This window comes from Hippopotamus amphibius, chromosome 14, assembly GCF_030028045.1.
Source record: "Hippopotamus amphibius kiboko isolate mHipAmp2 chromosome 14, mHipAmp2.hap2, whole genome shotgun sequence".
Lineage (NCBI taxonomy): Eukaryota > Metazoa > Chordata > Mammalia > Artiodactyla > Hippopotamidae > Hippopotamus > Hippopotamus amphibius.
The window spans coordinates 905,242-932,738 of record NC_080199.1 but is presented as its reverse complement, the minus strand read 5'-3'; the positions used below and the strand labels follow the sequence as shown (position 1 = coordinate 932,738).

At 56.5% G+C, this 27,497-nt stretch overlaps 1 protein-coding gene across 4 annotated transcripts in view; it reads left to right on the top strand.

The window, feature by feature from the left end:
- ATP11A (ATPase phospholipid transporting 11A) overlaps positions 1 to 27,497 on the top strand; it is a 113,897-nt gene that overhangs the window by 71,592 nt on the left and 14,808 nt on the right. For all 4 annotated transcript variants that reach the window (XM_057707573.1, XM_057707574.1, XM_057707572.1 and 1 more), the window contains exons 6-22: positions 334 to 462; positions 2,434 to 2,537; positions 2,999 to 3,049; positions 6,442 to 6,506; positions 7,143 to 7,224; positions 8,377 to 8,527; positions 9,560 to 9,757; positions 11,289 to 11,462; positions 11,789 to 11,952; positions 13,648 to 13,719; positions 14,731 to 14,804; positions 18,518 to 18,621; positions 21,540 to 21,721; positions 23,600 to 23,851; positions 24,929 to 25,103; positions 26,780 to 26,882; positions 27,113 to 27,258. In XM_057707573.1, the coding sequence (XP_057563556.1) occupies positions 334 to 462; positions 2,434 to 2,537; positions 2,999 to 3,049; positions 6,442 to 6,506; positions 7,143 to 7,224; positions 8,377 to 8,527; positions 9,560 to 9,757; positions 11,289 to 11,462; positions 11,789 to 11,952; positions 13,648 to 13,719; positions 14,731 to 14,804; positions 18,518 to 18,621; positions 21,540 to 21,721; positions 23,600 to 23,851; positions 24,929 to 25,103; positions 26,780 to 26,882; positions 27,113 to 27,258 (2,226 nt within the window). The remainder of the gene's footprint in view (positions 1 to 333; positions 463 to 2,433; positions 2,538 to 2,998; positions 3,050 to 6,441; positions 6,507 to 7,142; positions 7,225 to 8,376; positions 8,528 to 9,559; positions 9,758 to 11,288; positions 11,463 to 11,788; positions 11,953 to 13,647; positions 13,720 to 14,730; positions 14,805 to 18,517; positions 18,622 to 21,539; positions 21,722 to 23,599; positions 23,852 to 24,928; positions 25,104 to 26,779; positions 26,883 to 27,112; positions 27,259 to 27,497) is intronic.

Here is a 27,497-nt window from a genome sequence, read left to right as displayed (position 1 = left end):
TGACCACTGCGGCCACATCACAGGCTTCGCGCCCACAGGGAGACCGTCCACCTCACCCTCCTGGTTGGAATGCAAGTACTGCAAATATTGCTGTCACCACAAGATAGGATGTTGCAAAACATTCTGTCCTCATGCCCTGTGCAGCATCCGGGTCTGAGCCTGGAGCACCAGCCTCACAGGTGTGCCCGGGTTTGGGCCCGATGCCCAGGAAGCCAGCTTTCTCAGTCGCCTTAGCATCCACACCCTTCCCGCAGGTGACACCGTGACGGCACCTGTGGAAGCTGCCACCCCGAGCCCGGTTTCCGGTTCCTGACACTGTCTTCTGTCCCGCAGGTCGGGGACGTCGTCATGGTCAAGGAGGACGAGACCTTCCCCTGTGACCTGGTCTTCCTGTCCAGCAGCCGCGCGGACGGGACCTGCCACGTGACCACCGCCAGCCTGGATGGAGAGTCCAGCCACAAAGTAACGTGCCTGTTATTCATGCCCCATCAGGGCCTCCCCGTCCACCCCCCCCCACCCCGTGCTCGTGTGGCCAGAGCTGCGCCAGGCGTGAGGCTCTGTTCAGGGAGAACCCACAGGCTCTGTCCCCTCGTGCGCGTCTCCCTTTCTTCCTTCCACCCTCAGTGCCCTAATGACCAGCCTCTCGGGCTGAGAGAAGCAACTCCGTGTTCCTTATTTAGCCACGTTGTTTAGTGGTACCCAGTTAAGGATGTAAGGAAGAGATTGTTGGAATTTTTAAGTTTTCATTTTACGGGTCAAAGTTAGTGATGCGACTGCACTGGAATTGTGTGAAAAGTGATTCTAGATTTTGCCCGACTGTTACTTCAGTGAGTCTTTTTGTTAGAATATCTTAGGAAGGATTTTGGGAAATTATGATTCATTTCTTACATTCAGTGTGGAATTCTGTACCAGCAGTTGGTGCTACAAAATTCTAAATAACCGTCACAAAAGAAAAATCACATTGCTGTTAATTTTAAGGGTTTTATTGTTTTCAAAGCCCTGGACGTCTCCAAGGAGTTTATGAAAGTGAGCCTGGCTCTGTGAGTCCGATGTTTCTGAGTCTCTTGCTCCGGAAACGCGGCTGTAACGGTGCCTGAACCCTGCGGGTGCACGCAGGCAGTTCTGCGACGGGGAACACCGAAGGACACCCTCATCCTCTGTGGGTGACTCGTGGTCTCATCATATAAAGCCCCGCGGGGCTTCCACGTTTACTCTCGTGTTTTCTACCTAACGAATCCCAGGAGAGGGAATCTTCTGGCACAGTCACTGTCAGGGAAGGCAGTGCTGGGGTGGAGAGTGCTGGGTGTACAGAGACCATCGGAGCCTGGGGGGTCGTGTGCCTCTTCCCCGCCCCCGGAGAGCCACACTCATCCGGCTGCGGGCAGTGGGCTGCTCTCCACACCCCCGACCCACGGAGGGACGTTGCTGCCCAGACGCGTCCCTGAGGCAGACGCCGCGAGCCCTCCGGGTGTGTCACTGCTGTCAGGGTCAAGTTTCATGGCCATCACCCTGGCCCAGATGTGGCCCCTGTCAGCACCGGGGCTGCACTTGGACCTCTGTGTGTTTATGCTCCGGGGGCTGGAGTCACCTGAGCCCTTTCCTTAAAAGCAGAGGTCACGTCTAGGGAGGTTTCACATCTGTCACAGACCTGTGTTCCAGGGGCTCTTGTGAGGCTATAATTAGGAAATTTCCCAACGTGCTGGATGCACCGTGTTACGGGGATGCTGTGATCACGTGCCCCATTGCTCTGAATCCTCACGTGCTTTCCCCGCACTGACACCTTGGAGACATGGAGGAGACTGCATCCTCCTTACGCAGCCCGTCCTTCCTCTCCACTCCCAAAGCCCGCCCACCTGTCCACCTTCTCCAGATGGGGTCCCAGGCCAGCCGACCCGCATCCCCTGGGATCAGGTTAGGAACCTGGTTCTCAGGCGCCGCCCCAGCCCCTGGCCTCAGGCGCTCTGGTGTGGGGCCCAGGGCCTGGGACTCCCTTAGTTGGAGGAGCCCTGGGGTCAAGGCTCCCCAGACAGCTCTCAGTGGACAATAGGGCATCCTATAAACAGAAAGGAATAGTTTAGGTCCCAAGTTTGTTTTGTATTTGAGGAGCTACCACTTGAACAGATGAATCCAAGTGTCCGGTTTTGAAGAAGAATCTGTTAGTCTTAAGTTGAGGACACTGGCTAAGGGTGGAAGGATTTCCTGGCACCTCATAGATGCAGGAATCCCGGTGGTACCTATGGTTCTATAACCTTTTTACACTCGCAAACCCTTTATTATACCCTCCTGTCTCGTCCGGTGACCAGGCTTTGTAATCGGGCTTATTCATGTGCACAAAAAGTGAAGCCGCAGTGCAGCCCTGGGGCGGGAGGCCCCCGCTGCCGGCTTTGTCTTGACCATTTTGGCTGTGAATTCCCATGTCTTCTCAATCTGCAGACCCACTACGCCGTTCAAGACACAAAGGGGTTTCATACGGAGGAAGACATAGATGGTCTCCACGCCACCATCGAGTGTGAGCAGCCGCAACCCGACCTCTACAAGTGAGCCGGCCTCCTTCGCCCACCGCCCTCCCCGCTCTCCACCCCTCGTGGCCTGGCCGCGTGGCTGTCTGGAGGGAGCGTGGAAATCGCTGCTGAGAGATGAAGACCTGGTCAAAAACACGTTCCTTTTATATTTTCATAGTCCAGCAACAGTCCAATCTGTAGCTATTTATACAGACATTTGAAAAGGCTTAATGGAACTAAATTTGTCAAAGAAAAACGAGTTTTCTGTATTTTGAGGAAGTGACTTTAAGGAGCATCGTTTAAGCTGTAAGCTAGTTAGAACAAGCACGGTGGGGGCGGGGGAGGAGGAGTGGTTTCCCCGCAGCCCTGTGTTTCCCGTAGAGATCCCCAGCCCGTCTAGGCACGGGTTGGTGGGGGGACGTTGTGTTCCTAGAGCAGGGTCTCGGGTCCCTCCCACCCCCGTGGCCTTGGCAGTGACCTGACTCTCCCCCCACCAGGTTCGTCGGCCGCATAAATGTTTACAGCGATCTGAACGACCCCGTGGTGAGGTGAGGACCCTGCCGCGTCCACACCTGGGCGCTTCCGTCTCTGCCGCGTCCACACCTGGGCGCTTCCGTCTCCGCCTTTCACGCAGACGTGGCTTCTTCTCCCCATGAGAGTTTTTCATCATTGCTGTCCCGCCGGGTCTGAGGGGGGCCTTCCACGCACCCAGGGGTCCGGGTTCCACCCCCTCTGCTGGCTTCTCCCGTGTGCATGTCTGGACGTGTTAGCAAACCACTGACCCCCGTGGGGCACGTCCTCCCGCAGTCGGCTGAGGGTCCCCTCCAGCGGGAAGGGTGGGCGCCCCGCCGGCAGGCGAAGGGAGGGGCGTGTCCCTTACAGAGGCCTTTGGTAACCGAACAGCCTGTGCCTGCAGCTGGGGGCTGCGAGGGTCTGACTTGGGCCGCGTTGCTGGCTGCAGGAACCAGCTCACCCTCCTCCCTGGACACCTGCTCGGCCTTGGATGTCGGGGTGGGGGGGAGTGGGGTGGTCTCCCGAGGGCACGCCCAGGCTCACGTCCCCCGGGGACACAGGAACCTGCTGCGGGGGATGGGTGGTGACCCGTGCGGGTCCCCGGTGGGCGTTCAGCATCCCCCCGACCGCCGACAGCTGGGAGGACCCCCTGAGGCCGTGCTACCGGAGCTGCCTCAGCCTGGGTGTGGCCCATGCCACCCCTGCTTCCTGGGCTGTGGACGTTTTACCTGCACGTGGTCTCAGGTCTACACTGAGGAACGGACTTTCAGTAGGTTTTGAAGTTGCTCCTTTTCCACAAACCCCACTGGTTAGAGACATTCTTTTTCTTCCGATGTAAGCAGTCCCCAGACTGTCTGTGTCCTGGTCATTACCTTGTGTGTGAAAGGAAGCACTGGCCCAGAAGTGGAAGAAGCACTCAGCGGGAAATTACTACAAAATAGATAGTCATGGGGCTTATCTCCTTGAAAGCCTCCAGAAATCACTTGTTTTAAGGAAACAGTTGGTGTCCCTCTTAGCACGTTTTTTTTTAAATAAGTTTTTTTTTTATTTGTGTTGGATCTTCATTACTGCACAGGGGCTTCTCTTGTTGCGGAGCACGGGCTCTAGGCACGCGGGCTTCAGTAGTTGCGGCACGTGGGCTCAGTAGTTGTGGCTTGCGGGCTCTAGAATGCAGGTTCAGTAGTTGTGGCGCACGGGCTTGGTTGCTCCGCGGTGTGTGGGATCTTCCCAGACCAGGGCTCAAACCCGTGTGCCCTGCATTGGCAGGCAGATTCCTAACCACGGCGCCACCAGGGAAGAAGCCCTCCTTAGCATGTTCTGATGACCGTTCTCCATCAGCAGGTGAGCAGGTCCTTTCCAGAGCCTGTGGAGGGCATTGCCGTGGTCTTTCTTAACTATGTATTGTACTGAAGGTTAATGCCTAGTTCCTTTGGAGAAATAGCCTGGCTTTCCGTGTCTTGTGAGGATTAACTTGAGTTTGAACGAGAATATAGTATAGTGTTTTTTTGTTGTTTTTTTTTTAATTAATTTATTTATTTATTGGCTGCATTTGGTCTTCGTTACTACTCACGGGCTTTCTCTACTTGTGGCGAGCGGGGGCTTCTCTTCGTTGCGGTGTGTGGGCTTCTCATTGCAGTGGCTTCTCTTGTTATGGAGCACGGGCTCTAGGCACACGGGCTTCAGTAGTTGTGGCACATGGGCTCAATAGTTGTGGTGCACAGGCTCTAGAGCTCAGGCTCAGTAGTTGTGGCATGCGGGCTTAGTTGCTCCGCGGCATGTGGGATCTTCCTGGACCAGGGATGGAACCCGTGTCCCCTGCATTGGCAGGCAGATTCTTAACCACTGTGCCACCAGGGAAGTCCTGAGAGTGTGTTTAGATGAACGCATATTGCCAGCGGGTGAGTCTGAGAAAGTAAACGCTGCAGGCTTTCCTTGTTTGATATTTGGATGAAGTTGAAGGTTGAGCCCTTTGGGAAGATAATTACTAGTATAGTTTGTATTTTGATACTTATTTTCGTTTAGCTTTTTAAGTACTTATACAATTCAGCAGACTTAATATTTGGGTTTTTAAAGATATTTATAACTTTGTGGTGTGGACAGTTATGAATTGTATATCCACACTCTCAGTCCTTTCAGAGTGATGTTTCTTCATCCTCCTGTCCAAACTAGAAGCAAAGTACTTTTTTAAGCAAAAGTATTTTCAGACTCCCTGGGGACACTTACAAAAGGGACATTTCTTTCCATAAGTACCTTGGATGTGAGCTGTCATGTTTGCTAACAGAGGCTGGCAGTACATACAACACAAGCAGACAGCACGTGTGCAGCCGGGTGTCGTCCCGCGTGGCTGTCAGGCTGGGGGACACACACTGAGACCACAGGACGGCCCTGGGCAGGCCTGTCAGGTCAGGGCTGTCGCCGCCAGCGTGCCCCGCCGAGAGGCCCCTCTTTCTCATCTTCAGCCTGATGTGGTCCTGAGCCGGGGCAGCTGAGTACACTGAACGCGTTAAGTTGATAACGTTCAGCGGACGCTCGCCTCCCGCGAGAAAGGGAAATCATCTTTCCCTTTACCCCAGATCAGCGCTTCCCCTTTACCCACCAGAGGAGATCAGGAGAGGACGGTAAATGGCCAGATCAGTGAGTCTGAATTCTGCCTCTTGTTTCCCTTCTACGCGTGGGAAGCGAGAAGGAATTACGACTCGGAAGGCAAGCACTGGGCCCTGAGCCCCTGAAGGCTGCCCACCGATGCATCTTGAAGGCTTGTTTTGCGCGAACGATTTTTAACGTCCTCGGTCGCCACATTTGCCCCCGAGCAGCCGTGCCTGGGCGGCTCCAGACCTACAGGCCACCTGCCTTCAGGGCCTCGGGCTCGGCTGCGGTGCTCACAGGTGCTGCGCAGGGCTGTCCGCCTTCCTCTCCGAGAGCGCCGCCGTGTCCTGGACGTGAACCTCCCCGAGGGTGGACCAGAGACAGCCGAACAAGTCGCAGGCACCACCTGGGGTCCGCGGTGCCCCAGGCCTCGGACGTGAAGCCTGGAGGGGGCGGGTTTCCGGGGGGGGGGGTCTGTCGGGTGGCACGTCTGACACGTGCTCAGGTGCTGCTGATGGAACTGAGCGGGGGCCCCACGACCCTCGCCGTGGCCAGTGGAACGTGGTTAAAGCCGTGGGTGCGGCCCTTGGGGCTGGGCTGGGCTGGGGCCCCTGCCGACTCTGCGGGAATCTCCCGGCAGACAGGTGCCGCCGCCCCCCAGGGAAAGAGCAGGTGCGCTCGCGTGGACCCGGCCAGCCGTCCTAGTCCCGGTGCAAGCAGAGCTGCCCTGAGACGGCTTCCTCCTGGAACAGCGTGTGTGGAGCGGATGCGCTGCCTCCGCCTCTCAGCGCGCCCACCCTCTGCCTCCGTCGCCCTGTCACTGGTCGCCTTATCTTTGCAGGCCGTTAGGATCCGAAAACCTGCTTCTTAGAGGAGCCACGCTGAAGAACACCGAGAAAATCTTCGGTAAATGTTTTAACTGGTGAATTATTAATAATAGCTTCTGAAACCAAGGACCATTAAGCAGTTAAAACCCATAGAGGGACCTTGAGAGCGTCTCTTTGTGCTTCAAGGTGCTGTGGGTTTATGGCAGCAATAATTTTCCTCACGAAGAAAACCAGTCTCCACGTCCAACCACAACCCACAAGGCAGTGGCATCTGAGAACATTGCTCGCGTATTAAGTGCCTGCCGTTTTTGACACAGATATAAAGTTACGTCCATGAAAGAATTCGCACAGCATAGTTCTGCAAGCAGTTTCCTTTAATGGCTGTGTTTCTTTGCTAGTATTTCCCCCTTCTGGTGGGCTACTTTTTCTGTTTTAACTGAAACAGCTTATAAATATAGAAATGTTGGAAAACTCAATATATTAGAATCTGAAGTTAAAAAGAAGTGCTGTTGGTCTCTATGCAGGAAAAAAAAGCATTCCTTTGGCCTAAAGAATCTCGTGGTGGGACTCTTTTTATGGACAGGTAGCTTGCCTAGAAAAATTTTAAATATGATTTGTTTTGTCCAGAATTCCGTCTGCGTCATAGCGGTGCGCACTTCGCTGTGTAGAGCGAGGCATGGCCATGTCGCTCTGACATCCACCCTCTGCTTCGCAGGTGCTGCTGTTTACACGGGCATGGAGACCAAGATGGCACTCAACTATCAGTCAAAGTCCCAGAAGCGATCTGCTGTTGAGAAGTAAGCTCAGGACCCCATGGTTCGAAGCACGTAAAAACCCGTACCTTTCCGCCGTCGCAGACCCTGCAGACGTGGAATCCTTTTCCTCTTGGTCTCATCAGCAACTCCTTCGTGGGGTCTGATAGCCAGTCGAGCAGGTTGTTTGGCTCTCAGGTCGACTGTCGTATTCTGTGGGGACTAAGTGGCCACGTGCCCTCTGCCCACGTCTGCAGGGTCCCACCCGCACAGGGACACCCAGAGTCCTGGTTCAGGGTCAGCTGTGGACACCCAACAGCTCCTCCCACCATTTCATGAAAAAGTCAAAACTGGGTCACTTTTCTGAGATGGTTTCCCTGAGGAAAGCATTAGCAGAGGGAACAGTCCTCTTCTGATAATACGTCGGGGATGGAGTTGAATTTGTAAGAAAACATGACCCGGGATGGTGTCTCCTTTGCCTCTGAAAGCGCGTCCTTGACTTGAGGTGTACGGCTGAGTGTCCACACGCTGTGTAATAAAGATCTGTGGGCTCCTTGGTGATGGCGGGGGAGACCGTGGGGGCATCTTCCGGCTGCTCTGGGCACGTCGACCTTGAGATGTGATCCTGGGTCTCTGTCCGTCTGTGGCTGCATCAGATGTGAAATTGGGCAGTTGGTTCTTATTAAGGAAGAATGCTTAGTTTCCAGAGGTCTGCACTGACAAGTCAGTTTCAGAAATCAATAATGGAAAATCAAAGCTTCTTCATAAGATCCTAGGACACTGGCTGAGGACTCAGCACTTTCCCTGCACTCCCCGCCCCGCTCCTGGCCCACTTCCTCCGTGGTGGTGATGTCCGTGGTGGTGATGTCCAGGTTTGGAACTCACCGGCTGATGCTTCATGGTGGAAGAAGTTGATTTCAGGGTGTTCTTTGAATTAAGTGCCTGGGGAGCCAGGCTGTGCCCTCTGCCCTTGGCTCTTCCCCTGGTGGCCCGAGAACACGCACCAGTGCCCACGGAGTGCGCTCAGACGTAGACGAGCTCTCGGGGCGGGGGGTGGGGGGGTCCTCGAAAACCCGTTGCTGTGCTGTTCCTGTCTGTTCACAGCGTGCTCCCCCGACGGATGAGAGCAAGGGGACGCACGGCTCGGGCTTCCTCGGGGAGCGGGCGCAGAGTCACCACCCCTGCCTTGTGTTTCAGGTCCATGAACGCGTTCCTCGTCGTGTACCTCTGCATCCTCGTCAGCAAAGCGCTGATCAACACTGTCCTGAAGTACGTGTGGCAGAGTGAGCCTTTCCGAGATGAGCCGTGGTACAACCAGAAGACGGAGGCGGAGAGAGAGCGGAACCTGGTACGGAGAGCGACTCCCTTGTGCCGGTTGGTCCCCCGCCCCTCCCCCCGCCGTCGCCGTGGAAACACGGGGAGACCAGACGACGTCTGGGCGATGAAATCCTTGATGGTGAAGGCGTCGGCTGCACCCCTCCCAGCCCCGCGCCCGGCCGTGGACACCGGGTGCCCCTCCCTCTTCGGGTTTCTGAATAGTCGGGTCTGGAACGGTATCGGCGTCCATCCTGAATTCACGAGGACAAACCTCAGACCCTTTCGCTGCTCCAGGACCCAGTGCCGTGACCCGTATTCGAGGGGCGGAGCAGCCACTCTTTAGGGACTGTGAGAAACATGGTCCCTACTCGGGTAACAGGTGGAGAACAGGAGCGTGGCAGCGGTGGGACGTTATCGTGAGAAAGGGTTGCGCTCGCACGTGGGGGCCGGCACCTGCTTATCTCCATCGGAATTGTCTTCCCCCAAACCAGTGCGTTGATTTGATAAACGTCCCCTACTTAAAGTGGCACGGTGTCCTGGCCGGTCCCTCCACGTCCACCTGAGCCACGTGCACGTCCAGGCCTGACTGCGCGCAGCTCAGAGCAGGGCCGTGTGCAGACCCCAGCCTGGGCCCCGCGTCTTCCCTGTGTTCCGTCCGGCCTCCCGTGAAACCCGATGGCTCGGACATAGGGACAGAGCTACACAGAGACAGCATTTGTTCACACCCCTACACGTGGTCACTTATCAGCATCTCAAGGGAAGCTTGAAAGAATCACCGTGCGCGATGTCCTGCGGGCTCTCGGCGGGAGACGCCCCCCGCCCCCACCCCGCTCTCCGAGTGCGGCTCAGGGGCGACCCCGTCCCCTCCGGCAGAGCGGGTGTGGGGCAGCTCCGGCCCCGGGCCTGCCTCAGCACGGAAGCCGGGTGCAGGCGGTGAAGCCCATGGCCCCGCTGCCCCGGTGGTCTCCACCTCTGGGTTTGAAGCACTTGCATTTAAAAACAGTGCTTGTTGAGCTGTGCCTGGCGGACTCTCAGATTTGGGGGTCACGTCGCCTTCTCTCAGTTCCTCAGAGCCTTCACGGACTTCCTGGCCTTCATGGTCCTCTTCAACTACATCATCCCCGTGTCCATGTACGTCACCGTGGAGATGCAGAAGTTCCTCGGCTCCTACTTCATCACCTGGGACGAAGAGATGCGTGACGAGGAGACCGGGGAAGGGCCTCTGGTTAACACCTCGGATCTGAATGAAGAGCTGGGACAGGTCAGCGGCTCCTGAACTGTGTTCTCACTCGTGCTGGCGGCCGAGTCCCTCTGTCTGACGTGCCCGGGTTTCTAGACGCTGCGGGATCCTCATCGTGCAGGCAGGTCGTCTGGGTGGTCACGGGGGGCGTTTCCACTTCAGCTCAGGCTCAGAGATACGACCTGTACCTGGGGAAAGAGCAGCAACGTGGCTTTTTAACTTTTTTTTTTTAATATTTATTTTTATTTTTGCTGCGTCAGGTCTTAGTTGTGGCACGTGGGCCCTTTCCTTGCGGCGCACGGGCTCTTCGTTGCCGCGCGCAGGCTTCTCTCCGTAGTTGTGGCTCAGGCTTCTCTTGCTGTGGCATGTGGGCTCCAGAGTGTGCGGGCTCAGTCGTCGTGGCACACGGGCTTAGCTGCCCCTCGGCGTGTGGGATCGTAGTTCCCCGACCGGGGATCAAACTGGTGTCCCCTGCACTGCAGGACACATTCTTAACGTCGGGACCACCGGGGAAGCCCCCGGCTTTTTAACTTTATACGACAGTGGGGGTGCTTCTGTATCTACAAGTTATGCAGATTCGTTACGTTAACTCACAGACGCACGCGCATCTGTGGCCTCTGTAAGTGGAGCCGATGCTGGGTCTCGGGGTGTGCACTGAGGTGGATTAGCAGGGAGCCTGCGGGGGGCTGCCCTCGGCCCTCCCGTCCCATCTCCTCCGTCCTCACGGGCCCTCGTCATCGTCAAGGTGGGCAGAGTGACACCTGAGTTCCAGTCTCGTGCTGTAAAGAGAGTTCAGAAGCCGTCCACCGAACTCCTGCTCCAGGCTGACAGCTCGCAGCCTGGGCCCTGCCCTCAGGGCTCTCGACCTGTGAAATGGGTGTGATGACGGGTACCCGCCCTGCGGAGTGTGGTGGGGGCGGGGGCCCCGCGCAGGAGCCCAGCGGGGTGGGCGGCATGTGGAGGCGCCCGGGCGGGGGTCTCTGACAGCCGGCGATGGGGGCACCCGTGCTCACGATGATCCCACGGGGTCCAGGTTCCCCACCTTCCTTCAGTTCATCTAGATCCAGGGTTTACAACCAGGTGTCGTTGTCACACGTCCCACAGTTTTCCGTCGAAGTTTGTCCTCTTATTTGTTTGAATTCTATCTTCCAAACCTTAAATGACACTGGGCATAAGTTCATTGCACCCACATCCTTGATTTTTCAGTTAAATCAGATCCAGGCCCCCACCCCGCCCGTCTCCGTCTTTCTGTCGGACGCCCAGCGTTTCCATCCCCGGGAACGCAGGCTTCTCCGTGCTCCGCGTCCGGGGAGAAGTAAAACCACCCTCTCTGGTGAGAGTGCAGTCCTCCCACACGCACCCCGAGCCGGGCTCTGTCTGGACGGTCGCGTGCACAGAGCTGGGGGCGGGGGACCGCCCGCGTGCGCCCCGTCCAGCCCGAGAGGCAGCACTTTTGGGTGAAAGCCGCGGAAATCCGTCTCCTACGAAGAGCGCCGTGGGGGATCCGCGGCCCCTCGAGGGGCAGCCGCGCCCAGCTGAGCCGTGTCCGCAGGTGGAGTACGTGTTCACGGACAAGACGGGCACCCTCACCGAGAACAACATGGAGTTCAAGGAGTGCTGCGTGGAGGGCCACGTGTACGTGCCGCACGCTGTCTGCAACGGGCAGGTGCTCCCTGACGCCGCCGCCGTCCACATGATCGACGCCTCCCCGGGCGCCGGCGGGCAGGTAGGTGGCCGCGCTCCCGCCTGCCTGCGGGCGGTCCCTGGAGGGACCGGGGCACCTCCTGTCCTGGGGTCCCAGGCAGACGCCACCCTCCCGTGACCCGCGGGAGAAGAGCTGTGAGCATCCGCGTCTGCCGGGCGTCCCCGGGGCGAATCTGGCCGTCACTTGGGGCCGGAGACCCCTGTCACCGGGGCACCGGGTCGCCAGGGCACCGGGTCGGGGCAGAGCTAACTCCCGGACCCCCGAGGGCTGCAGGCTGCGTCTTTGGTTGTTTCCTTCCGTTTTGAGCGGGTGTGCTGTAGAGGTGTGGGTTTGCGCTGCATTTCTAGGAGCGGGAGGAGCTGTTTTTCCGGGCCGTCTGCCTGTGCCACACCATCCAGGTGAAGGACGAGGACGAGGGGGACGGGCCCCGGAAGTCGCCGGACTCAGGGAAGCGCTGCTCGTACGTCTCGTCCTCGCCTGACGAGGTGGCCCTGGTGGAGGGCGTCCAGAGGTGTGTCTCTGGTCCCAGGTGCGGGTGGGGGGTGCGGGGGTTGGGTGCGGGGGCCTCGCCAGCCCCACCGTGGCGTCGTCCTGGGAATGTCCCGAGTCAGGCCCCGGGGCCTGGGGTGTTGTGCTGAGGGAGGGGGCCGAGCCCTCGCTGCCTCCGTGCTCGGGGCTTCCCCTCGAGTCCGCGGTGGTGGACGTGAGTCCCTCCTGCTGTCTCAGGTGGGTCGTTTTCCCTCCTAATTTCCGCGGTCAATTAGTTAAAGGCCATTCCACATAGTTACAGGCTTTTGAAGATGCAAACAGTCGTAGAATCCTTTTATGACCTAGAGAATTGAAGCCCAGAGATGTCGAGCAGGTTCCCCAAAGTCACACAGGATGGAAAGGGCTAGGCTGGGTGCTGGGCTTGCCTCACTGCTTGCGTCCCGTGTGTCCTGTCTTGCCAAGTCCACCTCCTTCGAGATCTTTTTATTGGGAGCTCCTGCGTCCTCATGACGTGGGGTTTTAAGCAAACTCTTGGAAAAACACTTTTTTTCCAAACACGTGGCATCATTTCAAGTCAGGGAAATGTTTTTCCGTCCTCACAGCTTACCACCCTGATTTAATCCTGAAGGTGCAGGATATACTTTGCAGCACAGGGAACTAACCCAGCGTCTGTAACAACTTGTAAAGGAACATAATTTGCCAGGAGGTTACACAGCGCTGTACACCTGAAACTAACCCAGGGTTGTGAATCAGCTATCCTCCAGTTAAAGAGATGCTGAAGGCACTGACCTGCCCCCTTTGCTGCCTCCGTGAGTGGGCGTCGGGCGCCTCGTGTCTCATTGGAATCATGTTTTTGTTCTTGGCTAAACTCTGCGTTTTTCCCCTGCAATTTGAAAGTGACATCAGGTATGTACGTTGTGTCACTACAGACCTTTATGCAGCGTACACATTCACACCTGCGTAGGTGAGATTTCTCTCTCCTGGTAAGACGAGTTCTCAGGTGCGAAGGTGCATTCAGTCGTGCAGATCACCCTCCAGGCAGCCTTCCTGAGCCTGCCAGCTCCTGCCAGCTCAGCGGGGCCCTGTCCCCACGGTCCCGCAGTGTCTTCGTGACACCGTGAGGGCTGCTGCCGTGTTAGGGCACGACTCCCCTCCCCGTCCCGTCAGCTCCCCGAGTCCAGAAGCCAGGTCCGCTTCCTCCTTCCCATCCTGGCCGGGCCCACCTGGGCAGAGCCCTCGCACGTGCTGGCGGAGGAGGGGCGGGACACATCAAGTGCCCACAGCCCCTCGTCCGGCTGGGCTGTGCTTTCCCCATCAGTGAACGGGAGCCGTCCGCTTGGAGGTGGACAGGCTCCCAGAGTCCTTCTAACTCTGACATCGTAGCCAAGCTCTAAACAGCCCCACGGATCCGTAGGGACAGGGACCAGTCCTCAGGCCGGCTGCCGTCCACGCCCACCAGGAGGAAGGCAGCCAGGTGCGTGTGGTGCGCCGGGCGGCCGCGTAAGTGAACCTCCCCTGGGCTCGTGGAGAAAGTTTGGAGACAGTGAATGGATTTGGTGCTTTAATTTCCTGCTTCACAGTGCAGCTCACAGCCTCTGCGTGCTGGACGCATTTCTTTTCTAAAAGGAAAGCTCTCCCCGGGTACCAAGCGAAAACATCCTCCGGAAGAGGAGGGTTGGGGCCCACGTTAACCCCGGGCTTGTCTCCTCCTCTGCAGGTTTGGCTTCACGTACCTGAGGCTGAAGGACAACTGCATGGAGCTGCTGAACAGGGAGAACGACATTGAGAGGTGAGGACACCACTGCACAGGGACGGGGACGTAGGACCGTCTACAGTCTCTTCACTGGGGAAAATGCCGCGGTCTCCCCCTCCTCCCATAGCTCTTTGCCCTCTTCTCAGTTACGACCCCAGGAATGTCACCGAAAGGCCTGGAGCATTTAAGTGTCGGGCAGTTAGAGGAGAAGCTGGCTGGGCGGGTCAAGGCGTTGCACCATCAGACAGGGTCGGGTCAAGCCGCACGTCGCCAGTTTTACGGCGGGAGTTCACAAAGCTCCTAGTACGTGCCGACACCCCTGAGGCCGTGCTCTGACGCCCCACGAGGGGGAAGACGGAAGCCTTTCCCCCGGGAGTAGCCCCGGAATCCCGTGTTCTCCGAGCGGGTTCCCGGGCCATGGAGCACGGGGTCCCCTAGAAACGCTGAGCGGTGGCCTCGCAGGGACCAGATGGACGGGCGATGTTTAGGGACCGTCTGGTCTAAAACTGCTGGTCCCAGAGACAAATGGCAGGTCCTGATTGTGGCTCAGAAGATGGGGTCGTCCGTGTCTCCTGGTAAATAAACATCAGAGAGGAGTCACGGGTACTGCACCCGTGGCAGAGAATGTAGCATTTGGTGGTGATGGCCTCAAAAGAGCTGGATTTTAAATTGTGTTCTTAATAAAAATGAACTCCCAAGTCGGCGGGTGGGGAGTGAACCCCTCGACTCGGGAACTGCTGCTGGGTCCCGGGCCGGCCGAGGTCAGCTGGGGCTGCTTCCCCAAGCCCTTGGGGCCTCTGGGTGCTGTGGGGTCACCCCGGAAGGGCAGTGACCTTGCTGTCCGGCTTCTGGACAGGTGAGAGCGCCAGTGAGGGCACCAGCATGGCCTGTGGGCCAGCGGGGGGGACTCGGCCTCACGGCTGCCGGGCCTGCACGTTGCTGGGTCGCTTAGGGATGTGAGCACGTGGCGGGGGTCAGGAGTCACCCAGTTGTCGTGACACACGGAGGGAGGTGGTCGTGAAAACAGTTTTTCAATCTCTTTTTCAGGTTCGAATTGCTGGAAATTTTGAGCTTTGACTCAGTTAGAAGGAGAATGAGTGTACTTGTCAAATCTGCCACAGGTAGAGATTCCTTTCCCTTTGGTTTCTTAAATGATACCTTGTGCTTATGTTTTATTCTGATGCCTAAATTCTGTAGGCGCTGTAAGGATTTAACTATTAATTCTCTTTTTTAAAAACATAGGTAAACCAGCACTAACTCCTCAACCTCAGGCCCCGTTTGTCCCCAAGCGTCAGGCTGAGGTTTAGTCACCTTTGGTTTTTCCCTCGAGGGAACGTCCTGTGACTCAACCCCAGGGCTCCAAACTCCCCTCCGTTTACAGACCACGCAGCCTGGGTCCTGGGTCCCCCGCCTGCAGGCCCCACCCAGGCATCTGAGACCACGGCCTTCTCAGGCCCTTGTGTGCTCCGGTTCCCTGCCAGGCCCCCTGGGCTCCTGTGCTTGATGGAAACAGGCAGCTGAGGCCCTGAGCTGCCTCCCAGTTTCCTTCCCAGGCCATCCCCACAGTGTGCGCCACCTGGTGTGAACTCTTCCAGCTGGAGGCCCCCTACCTGGTGCAGGCTCTTCCTCCTGGAGGCCCCCTACCTGGTGTGGACTTTCCACCTGGAGGCCCCCTACCTGGTGTGGGCTCTTCCAGCTGGAGGCCCCCTACCTGGTGCGGGCTCTTCCTCCTGGAGGCCCCCTACCTGGTGAGGACTTTCCACGTGGAGGCCCCCTACCTGGTGTGGGCTCTTCCACCTGGAGGCCCTCTTACCCACGTGCAGCTCTCCCAGGACACCTCCACAGCCACCTGTAGGAAGCCTTCTTGGTTTACCTCTGCGCTTGCTGGGGTGCACACGTGCTGGAGGCAGAACGACGCTTTCTCAACAGTGGGCCCAGCCCAGCAGTGCCACACGCTCAGTGAATGCTTCTGGGTTCAGTTTACAAAGCGATTTCAAGTGGCATCTTACCAGGAGACACAGGATCATATTCTTTTTTGTTTCTTAAAACTAGACCGTACCAGGCTGTGTTTTTCTGTTTGGAAATTTGCCTGGTGAGCAAGCAGACAGAGCCACTGCCCTGAAACAAAACGGACCCAGCCTAACGTGCGCCCTGAGGCCCTGTTGGAGAGTTTTGCGTCAGCGGTGTCATGCACACTGAGCGGATTTCCTTTCCACAAAGCGAGTTCCCTTAGCAGGGCTGCTTGAGTCTCGCCCAGCAGGACCGGAAGTGCCTGATTTTGTCTCCCAAGCGGGTCGAGGACGTCGGGTGGTTGCTGAAGGCCGGTCTTTCAGCCGCGCCCTGTGACTTGTGCGGGAGAAGGTGGGTGGCTCAGAGCTGCTCCTCTGACCCGTGTGGTTGTCCCGCGTCCGAACCAGGTTGTCAGACGTGCCGGCTCCACCGAGAGCTGCCCCGGTGAGCATCAAGGAGTGCAGGTCCTTCTTGTGAACGCTGCCCGGGACACGTGGTCGCGGGGCGGCAGGACACGGGAGGGAAGCGCACGGCCCGTCACGTTTGGAGACGCGTCCCCAGGGCCGGTGCTCCCCCCGCGCCGGGCTCGGGCCCACCAGGAGGAAGGCGTCCAGCCGCGGCGGCCCCACCATCCGTCTTTTTGGCCCATGACTCTCCCCGTGCACGCGTGAACCCTGCTGACACAGGCCAGGAGCCGGCGTCCCGGCCACAGCGGCGGGCAGCGGTGCCTGGCGGGTCACAGGCCGCCTCCCGCCCCGGGCACCGGGCTGGAACCCTCACAGACGGCGACGCTCCCGGCAAAGAGCGCGGTCGGGCCGGAGCAGCAGCTGGGTCACGCGAAGGCCTGTGTCTGCGGCGTTCGCGCCTTAGAAACCCCTCCCCCGAGGAGATGTCCGGCGCGCCACCCGGCCCACCCACGTAGCAGTTAATCCTCAGAGACCTTGAATGTTGAACTAAACGAGCTGTTTTCTGAGCGGCCATCCCTCCCCGGGGGTGACTCCGACGGCACTGATCTGCAGCCCCGTGGGCAGGACGGAGACCGGAGCCCCTGCGCCTTGAGCTTCTGCGGATCTGCCCTGGGAAGCCGCTGCAGCGGTGGCGGCCCCCCGGGGCCCGTGGCGCTCAGCAGGGGCCGCGGTCGCCTCCGCTGTGTGTTTGCACCGCTCCGGAGTCGTACCTTCTCACTCGTGTGCAGAACTGGAAAAGCGGGAGCTGCAGCAGGGCCCGTGGTGCCTGTGCCTGCCCCCTGCAGGTCACGTGTTGCCTCACACGCGGATGTTTCCGTGCCAGGGTCTCAGCTCGACAAGTCTTCAGGCTGAACACGTCCGGGGCTGCGGTGGCTGCAGAGCGATGACGGATGAAGACGGTGATTTATGTCATTCACGAGCCATCGCTGTGAGTCATCTGTGATTTTTCTAGAGAAAAAACACCACAGCTGAAGAATGCATCCCTGTTCAGAGTTGTCTGGACCACAAGACTTGCTCTGTCCTGTATCCGATGTCGTACGTACGCGCGTTGCCCAGAGGTCTCGGCTGGTGCCGGGCGTGGCGTCTGCGATCAGGCTGGCAGGCACGTGACCAGGACTCCTCCCCAGGGTGTGCAGGCTTCTGGGGGTCAGACCCGCTGCCCTGCCACCTCTGTCCCAGCTCGGCCCCGGCTCCCCCCGCGTGCCTGCAACCACGCTGTGCGTGCCGTCTGTGCTGGCCGTCGGCAGACGCTGCCCTGGATGTATTACTTCCAGGACTTCTGTGAGCACGAACTTGACTGTGTTTTAAGTGTTACGCTCTGTGTGTCACGGGACTCACTTCCCTCTGGGACCAAGGACAGGGCCAAGGTGGGCGCCGATGTGGCCCCTGGCTTCACGGGCCCTTGTCCGGGTCCCCGTGTGACCAGCGGCTCTGGGCTCCCCAGCCCTCGCCCCGGCACTGTGCCTCCTCCTCCAGACCCCTCCTGGTGCCCTGGGTTTGGCTCCCGCGTTTTCTTCCCACAGACCGTCAGCGTCTCGGTGTTCAGGGACCCACCCCCGGGCCAGGGCTCAGTGTGTGTGATTTCTGTCTGATGCCAAATTCCGAATAGATACCAGGTCTCAGCGGCCATGCCCCCCTCTGGCCCCACAGCTGCTGTGACAAGCCCCTCAGTGCTTCCACGAGCAGAGAGCCACGTGGTTTGCGGGTTGGAAGATGCCTCGAGAAAGAGGAGCCCCAGCGCCAGTGGCCCGTGGGTCAGCGCGGGCGCCTGCGTCCCCTCCGTCTCCGTTTTGTCCAAGCCGAGAGCTCCCCGATCTCTGTCTGGAAGGGAAGGCCTTTCACCTGGAGGGAGCAGGAGCGTGCCGCCCCGGCACGGACCCGTGCGAAGTGACCGGGGCAGCGGGTGTGGGGGGCATCGTACGGCAGGCGCGTCTCGTAACTCTTAACGCAGAGGACGGCCCGACGGTCGCGTCGGCGTCCCAGCAGCTCGTCATCCCGCTTGGGGCCGGCCACGCGCTCGTGTCCTTACTCCTTCCGGCCCCCAGGGCGTTCGTCCCTCACGCACATCCTTGCCGGGGAGCAGGCGCGAGTGACGGGAGGACGGACGCCGGGAGCCAGTTTCCTTCCTGGTTCCTGACTCCCCTGAGTTGCTGGGGTTGTCGGGATGACGTGAAGCTTGGGGGGAATCTGTAGCTTTGACGCGTTCCTGACTTTACAGCTTAACGGGTCCATCGACACCTCCGCAGCAGTCTCAGCGCTGGTGTTCCTGGTTGTTTTTAATAAAAGCGTGATTTGAGAAATACTTTAGGCTTCTCCACCGTGTGATTAAATGAAAACCTTCTGTTCTTGTTTTCTAGGAGAAATTTATCTGTTTTGCAAAGGAGCAGATTCCTCAATATTTCCCCGAGTGATAGAAGGCAAAGTGGACCAGATCCGATCCAGAGTGGAGCGCAACGCGGTGGTGAGACGCGGCTGTGGCCTCCCGCCGCTTCTCCCTAGTGGGGGGCAGGGTTCCTGCTGGGCGGCCACGTGCCCTTGGGCAGGGCTCTTGCCAGCAGCTTTCCACGGGTGTTTGGCGGGGGTGGGGATGGGAAGGGCGGTGAGAATGACTGGCACGTTGTGGTGATGCTATTGGAGAAAAGAGACCCTTTTTTTGGCCACGCCATGCCGCGTGTGGCATCTTCGTTCCCGGATCAGGGATCGAACCCCTGCTCCCTGCTGTAGGGGCCCGGAGTCCTAACCACTGGACCGCAGGGAAGTCCAGAGAAAATAGGTCTTTACCCTGAGGACTCCGGTGTTTGGCACTTAACGCTTCCCCTTGTGACCTGTTTGGCTTCTTCTCGCGTCGAAGCGAGTACTCGGTCTGTCCCAGTTCCTGCGTCGCCAGAGCTTCAGTCTGTGTTGTGGCTGAATCGTGTCCCGTCGTGTGGACGTGCTGCACGTGCCACGCTCTCTGTCCATCGTCTGTTGCTGGGCACGTGGGTTGTTTCCACCTTTCGGCCACTGGGAGCGGTGCTGCTGTGAGCAAGGGTGCACTGTGTCTGTCCGAGTCCCTTTGGCCACGTTCCTAGGAGTGGAACGTCTGGGTCACCTGGTGATTCTCACGTGGTTCACTGTTTAAGGACCTGCCGGACTGTTCCGCACAGAGGCTGCACCGGTTTCCATCCCCACCAGCAATGCCTCCGCATCCTGGCCAACACCTGTTATTTTCCAGTGTGTTACTATAGCACCCTGCTTAGCTGTGAAGTGGCACCTCGTTATGGCTTTTATTTGCATTTCCCTAAAGACTGAAGACGTTGAGCTTCTTTTTAGGTGCTTATTGGCCGTTTGTTTATCTTCTTTGCAGAAATGCTTATTCAGGTTTTTTGCCCATTTTTTAATCAGGTTTTTTTTTCTTATTGAATTGTAGGCATTCTTTATATATTCTGAATATCAACACATCAGATGTGTGAATTGCAGATATTTTCTCCCAGTTTCTAGCTTGTCTATCACTCTCTTGATAGTATCCTTTGATGCACAAAAGGTTTTAGTTTTTAATTTTAATCAAGTCCAGTTTTTTTGTTGTCATGGCCTGTGCTTTTAGTGTCATATTTAAGAAACTGTCATCAAATCCAAGATGATGATTTGTCCCTGTGTTTTTTCCTGAGAGTTTCATAGTGTAGCACTTATACCCAGCTCTTTGATCCACTTAGAGTGAATTTGTGCGTGGGGACAGTTAAGGGTCCAGCTTCACTCTCTTGAGTGTGGACCTCAGGTTGTCTCAGGATCGCTGGTTGAACAAGAGTGTTCTTTCCTGTTGGATGGACTTGGCACCCTTGTGAAAAATCACTGGTCACAATGCAGCTGTTTGTTTTTGGGCTCTCAGTTCTTTCCCGTTGGTCCGTGTCTGTCTTTATGCTACGACCATACCATTTTGGTTGTTTTTCCCTTTCTGGTGAGTTTTGAAACCAGGAAACAGAGTTTGTCCTCTGGCCTTGTTCTCCTTTTATGAGATCATTGTCTATCCTGAGTCTCTTGTTTTACTCTCCTGTAGACCCTGTAGGTTTGGTCAATAACCATGTGGTTTTCCTTTGGTGAGACCCATGTAAGATCAGACTGTTGCACAAACTCCCCACGTAAAGCGTCACATTAGAAATATTACGTGGACTTCCTAGGTGGCACAGTGGTTAGGAATCCGCCTGCCGATGCAAGGGACACGGGTTCGAGCCCTGCTCTGGGAAGATTCCACATGCTGTGGAGCAACTAAGCCCGTGCACCACAACTATTGAGCCTGTGCTCTAGAGCCCATGAGCCACAACTATTGAGCCCTTGAGCCACAACTACTGAAGCCCACGCGCCTAGGGCCCGTGCTCCACAACAAGAGAAGCCACTACAATGAGAAGCCCATGCAGCACAATGAAGAGTAGCCCCCACTCGCCGGAACTAGAGAAAGACTGTGTGCAGCAATGAAGACCCAACACAGCCAAAAAATAAATAAAATAAATAAATAAATTTATAAAAAGAAAAAAAAAAGAATATCACTTGATAGGACTTCCCTGGCGGTCCAGTGGTTAAGACTCTGAGCTTCCAATGCAGGGGCCGCAGGTTCCATCCCTGGTCGGGGAGCTAAGATCCCACACGCCACATGGTGCGGCCAAAAACAAGAAAAAACCATCACTTGATATTTACTCTCCTGAAAAGGGCTTACTTGTCAAAGTAAAAGAATGAAGCCTTATCTTCCGACGGCCCTGGTTTATGTTGTATATTCCCACGCTCACTAGATGGAAGACTTTATAATATGCCACGATTCTGTATGTTCAGTGTGAATTTGAATGATTCAGTTGCAGACGACCAGCCCATTGAGTGTGGATTGGCTTCTGGTTCTCTGCTTAGTTTCTCTAGCTGGAGAGGGGGTGTTGGGAAAGCTCTAGGTAGGTGGAGAGGGGGTGTCAGAGAAGCTCTGGCTGGAGAGGGGGTGTCGGGGAAGCTCTAGGTGGAGAGGGGGTGTCGGGGAAGCTCTGGCTGGAGAGGGGGTGTCGGGAGAGCTCTGGCTGGAGAGGGGATGTCGGGGAAGCTCTGGCTGGAGAGGGGGTGTCGGGGAAGCTCTGGCTGGAGAGGGGGTGTCGGGGAAGCTCTAGGTGGAGAGGGGGTGTCGGGAGAGCTCTGGCTGGAGAGGGGGTGTTGGGGAAGCTCTAGCTGGAGAGGGGGAGTCGGGAGAGCTCTGGCTGGAGAGGGGGTGTCGGGGAAGCTCTAGGTGGAGAGGGGGTGTCGGGAGAGCTCTGGCTGGAGAGGGGGTGTCGGGAGAGCTCTGGCTGGAGAGGGGGTGTCGGGGAAGCCTTGGGAGCTGATATTCGGCGAATTGACCCTTGGGTTCGTGTTACGTGCTACTTTGTCCTGCAGGAGGGGCTTCGGACCTTGTGCGTTGCCTACAAAAGACTCATCCCAGAAGAATACGAAGGCATCTGTAAGCTGCTGCAGGCTGCCAAGGTGGCGCTTCAAGATCGGGAAAAGAAATTAGCAGAAGCCTACGAACAAATAGAGAAGGACCTCATCCTGCTCGGGGCTACGGCCGTGGAGGACCGGTAAAGACTCGCAGTGCTCGTCTTTGGAGATGATGGTGTTGTGATGGGACGGCAGGGGCGACACGGGGGCGCGTCGAGGGAAACGTGTCGGCCACACCCGCGTGGACGGTGCACACGTGGACGGTGCACACGTCAGGGCCGGGCAGGCTGTCTGGTCGCCTTGGGGAATAGCACAGGGGGTCAGGCCTGGGTGATGTGTGACTTTCCACAAATAAAAGGCCTGAAAGTCACACTTCCCCAGAAGAAACCAGAAGTGGGCAGCATTTTCACAGCATATTGTAAATAGTCAAGACACAGGGCTGTGTTTTTCAATTATTGTTTAGAATGGAATCGATACCTAATTCTGTTCCGAAATTTGTCACTAGCTCTTTCCAAATATGAGTGTAAACATTTTAGATCTTAACCTCAGTATTTTTGTCATCGCTTACTGAAGAAATTTAAAATCATGAAGTAGAGTATTGCAAAAACCAGCAATAATAACTGGTGAAATTGCTGGGTCCTTGGAGGACGTGGGGGAGGGGAGGCTCTTATGGGCGGAGGGGTCCTCCCCTGCAGAGCCGAGGGCCCTCATGAGGGTCCTGGGAGCTGATGAACCCGGTGGGGAGCTGGGACCCCAGGGCACTGAGAGTAGATCCCGGGGATGGGGGAGGGGAGGGGCTGAAGTGATACTTGGTTACAAATTATTTCTTTAAAATCTCTACCCAGCACCTTTACAGACCACTCTGGGCCTTGGTTTCCTTTTTCCAAAAAGTGATGGAATTGATGGTGGTTTTTTCTGTCTCTAGAATAGTATGATTGTACAATCTGCAGACTTGACCTAGGAAGTTTATCCCAGAGTCTAACCAGATAGTTCCAATCAGAATCCAAACCCTTTCCTCTCACTGAGCACTGGACGGAAACACCATGCATCAGTGACACACAGCTGTCAAGCTAAGACTCTAGATCTAGAAAATGTGGCAGGCCCCCACAAATGAGGCAGGTGTGGGTTTTTTGTTTACTTTTTTGGTTTTTCGGGGTTTTTCTGTTTTTCGGGTTTTTTTGGCTGCACCACGCAGCATGCAGGATCTCAGTTCCCCAACTGGGAATGGAACCCGTGGCCCCTGTAGTAGAAGCACGGAGCCCTAACCACGGGGCTCCTAGGGATGTCCCAAGACAGGCAAGGTTTTGATGCCGGACTTCCACGGATGGCAAGACAGCCTGACCAAGGTCACGAGGGCCGTTTACCCTGGGACCCATTTTGTGACCTCTGCAAGCCTTGGGTTTTCCGCACGTGGAACGGGGTCATAACACAGTCCTCATCCCGTGAGGCTTTGACAAGTGCCTCCTGCCGCATCTGGCTCGGTAATGCCTGTCACCTGTGATGCCGTCAGCCAGGCCCAGAGCCAGGACGCGCACCTCCCATTCTTCAGGGGAACCTGGGCTCCAATTTGATAAGTGGCAGATTTCAAACAGTTTATGGGCAAAGAAAAGGTGGTGAGTGTCACCTCTTTTCCAGGCCCCAGTTTTCCCTGGTTAAGACTTTTTTGGTTGGTGGTGATGATGGCTTTCTCATAGTTGCGTAAAGTCCTCTCCAAGGAGCAAGTCCCACCAGACAGAAAACCTGACGTGTGCTCAGCAAACGTCACTTATACAAGATGCCATTTTTCTTCTTAATGTTTTATCCTTGTGGATTATCTGGTATCAGGAAGCATTTTGTTGTAAAAAGTTAACACACAACTGTAACCAGCTTCGGGTCCTTTCCAGTCAATCACGAGCCAGCGCCGTGGTGGTTTTTACTTAGGGGGCAAAAATCGAAAGTTTAGTAGATCACAAGCTCTTGCAATTCTCCGCGTGGGTTGACTGTGTCCGGCTGATGTGCGTGTGTCGTCCGCCCCTCAGGCTGCAGGAGAAGGCGGCCGACACCATCGAGGCGCTGCAGAAGGCGGGCATCAAGGTGTGGGTGCTCACTGGCGACAAGATGGAGACGGCGGCCGCCACCTGCTACGCCTGCAAGCTCTTCCGCAGGAACACGCAGCTGCTCGAGGTCACCACCAAGCGGCTGGAGGAGCAGAGCCTGCACGACGTGCTCTTCGAGCTGAGCAAGGCCGTCCTGCGCTGCGGCGCCAGCCTGACCCGCGACACCTTCTCAGGGTAGGCGGGGCGTGTGGCGGGGGACTGGGCGACCTCCGTGGCCGGGGCCGGGGCCTCAGCTCCCTGTGCGGACGTGGTTCTGTCCTCCGGCCTCTGACAGCATCCCGTGGTCGGACCGTGCCCAGAGCTCTCTCTTGTTAGCAGCTGTGACACGCCTTTTTGCATAAGAGGGGTGTGTGTGTGTGTGTGTACAGGCGTGCTCACTTGCAGACAGTTGGCTGAGGACGCAGAGACTCGATTCATTGATTTACGAAATATCGTGCGTGGGGTGAGTCCCATCTGCTCCTGGGACACTGGGGCCAGAGCAGCAGGGAGACGTGAGTGACGCACGGTGGTTTGTCCAGGAAGACACAGCAGTACGTGCCCAGCAGTCGTTTTCTCCAGGAACGTTCACCAGTTTATTTGCATCTTATCTGCACTTCTTTTGCTGAGATTCAGTGCATGATCTAAGATTAGATTTCATTTGAGTCATTTCAGATTTTCGTTACCTTAGGCACAGCAAAGGCAGCTCCCTTATATGAGAATTTCAAATTATTCATTCATAAATAGTGCGGATGTATGTCCCTTCACCGGGTCTGCAGATTCAGATCAGGGAATAGAGATGTTCCCTTGTAATTTTGAAACCCAGCAAAGAGAACTATTACGACCTTGTGCTTTCCAGGTCAGGTCACCCAGGCAGGGTCGCAAGGCGGGGCTGGTTGTAACAGGAAGGACTGTGATTGGCCAGGGTGGCTGGGAGGCGGGAACGAAGGCCGACCTCTCCGGATGGCAGAATAGATGCTCTCCTCCTGTTGCCGAGACATGCGGGACCGCACCCAGGAACCCACAGCTGAGGCCGTGGTGTGCTTTGCCTCACACAGAAACATTTAATTCACACGCAGTTTAAAAATGTAGGCAAAGGTGTCACAGCCACGAATCTAGAGACTGTATTATTATGGACAAAAAAAGAAAAACCGGTTTCTTAATCCTTGATCCTGAATGTGTAGCATCTGTAGATATCCCCCCCAAAGGGCATCATCTTCTGAAACCTCTGGACGTAGTTTCTGAGTGGTTCCTCTGGCTCGTGTGATCTGACAGCCTCTCGGCCGACACGCAGGACTACGGCTTAATTATCGACGGGGCCGCGCTGTCCCTGATCATGAAGCCGCAGGAGGACGGGAGCTGCAGCAACTACAGGGAGCTCTTCCTGGACATCTGCCGCAACTGCAGCGCGGTGCTCTGCTGCCGGATGGCGCCGCTGCAGAAGGCCCAGGTGCCGCGCGGGGCGGGGCGGGGCGGGAGGGGGACGGCGGGAGGCTTACACCGTGACGGCCGCTCCTGAGCCCCTGCGGCCTCTGGGGGGGTTCTTTCTCTTTTTCTTTTTCTTTTGAAATCTAGCAAAACACCACTTTTTAAAAATGGAAGCAAAAATGATCGAAATTGAAAGGGGAGACCTGTTTTGCTTGCTGTGATTAGAAAGCGTTGAGGGACTCGAACGGATGGCCCGTCCAGGTCACCCCTCACGTAAAATAGAACCGCATCACGGAGGTGGAGCCGCTCGTAAGAACCTGTACTGCAGGTGGGAGGGGAGGCGGCTGCCAGTTGCAGAGACAGGTGTGAACCCACTTAACCTTGACAGTGACCTTGAGATGAGGGGGGTCATGCGAATTCTAGGGGTGAAGTACCTAAGACAGAACATCGGGAGAACCTGTCTGAGAGGATGATTTGGAGAGTGGCGGTCCGGACCCGCTTCCACCCTGTCGGACTCCAGACTCACGTTCTGCCCGCTGCACCACGCTCCTGTGGAAACACCACCTAATGTGTGTTTTTAAATATTTCGTAAAGCATACGAGATACTTACTTGAGCATGGGCGCCTTTCTGGTGTCGGTAAACCTAAAACAGTCCCAGTTCTGTAAACTGTACTTTAGATCAGGGAGATCAGTTTCTCTGGAATTATTCATGAAGGAATCCACAGCTTCTCAGGGTGACCCCGCGGTTCAGGTGAAATACTGAACACCACACGCACGGGGTCGTTTTCAGCATCCTCGCACGTGTGCTGCGCTGACCTGCCACGTGGCAGTGTCACTAAGAATACGACACCAGCATCGCCTGGGGTGGGTCTCAGTGAAGGGAAGCAGGTGAAGATTCATACACGCTATTTGGGGTGAAAACGGTTGTATTCCCGACTGTCCCTAAGTGTGTGACTCTGCGGAAACCTTGTACTGTGACGTCAGAATGGAGCTAAGGTTTCTGCTTGCTCTTCACACGTTACCTGGTATTTTAGGTTCTGAACTGACGTCTGCAAACTTTTATACCAATTAGTGTCTCAGTCTTGAAACAAGAAGACAGTCCGCACATTGTTCCCCTCATCTTCCCAGTCCTACATTGTGGAACATGATGTACGAAGGCACAATAATAGGGAAAAAAAGACTGTAAAGAAACAGACTAAAAATTTGGAAATTATTCATTGCATTGAGTTGTCAGATGTGGTTTTGCACACGTGACAGAAAAAAAAAAAGAAAACTAAATGAACGGCTTATTTTAAGAACAAGCACTGTTGGAAAAGCACCATCTTCTAACAGAATGCAGCGCTCACGTGTCCCCCCGTGTATGAAATCGGTCTCCCCCACGCCTACATCAGTGAGTGGAGCAGCCCCTGGAAGTGACTTTCTGGGGCCGCGTCTCCGTCCTGTGTGCCTACCCGCCTGCCCAGCTCATCGTACTGCAGTCATTTCTTAGCTGCTTACGTGTGTTTTGCTTTCGACATGGAAACGATTTTATCCTAAGTGGGTACCACGGACGGAATCTAGTAAATAATTCACTTTATACACTTAATTGTCTCATTTGCCTTGACTGACTTTACATCGTTGTCACTTCTGCCTAGTTAGTGAGTGACCTCTGCAGAAATAAGACAGAGACGATGAACTCTGCGTGTGCTTCTTTTCCAGATTGTTAAATTAATCAAATTTTCGAAAGAGCACCCCATCACCTTGGCAATCGGCGACGGCGCCAACGACGTGAGCATGATTCTGGAGGCGCACGTGGGCCTAGGTGAGCCCCTGGCTCCGCGGCCCACGCCTGCGGGTCCCCCCGCACGGGAAGGGGCGCGGCCGAGGCAGGGCCGTGGAGTCCAGACGCCCGTGTAGGCCACGGCGTGGGACGCAGCGCGTGCGTGACGGGAAGTCCCACAGCAGCGGTTCCGTCTCCCCGCGCGCCTGTTTCCGTGTCCACCTGGGAGCCGTTGAGAAAGGCTTTGCCACACGTCTGCTCCCTTCTCGCAGGCGTCATCGGGAAGGAAGGGCGCCAGGCTGCCAGGAACAGCGACTACGCGATCCCCAAGTTTAAGCACTTGAGGAAGATGCTGCTCGTTCACGGCCATTTTTACTACATTCGGATAGCGGAGCTCGTGCAGTACTTCTTTTATAAGGTAGGGAGGCCTCCCTGCGGCTCTCCCTGTCTCCGTGCGTGTGAGGGATGGCACGTCCGGCACGGTGCCCGAGGCTACGGGGGGCACGCGTCCACCCGCGGGCGTCGCTGTCAGACAGGAGGGGGATCGCACGGCCACGGGAGGAGACTCCCAGGTCTCGTCTCACGTTCTCAGACCTGAATGCGGAACCCGTGAGACACGTGCCGCAAGTGCTGGAGGAGGGACGTTCTGTTGTCATA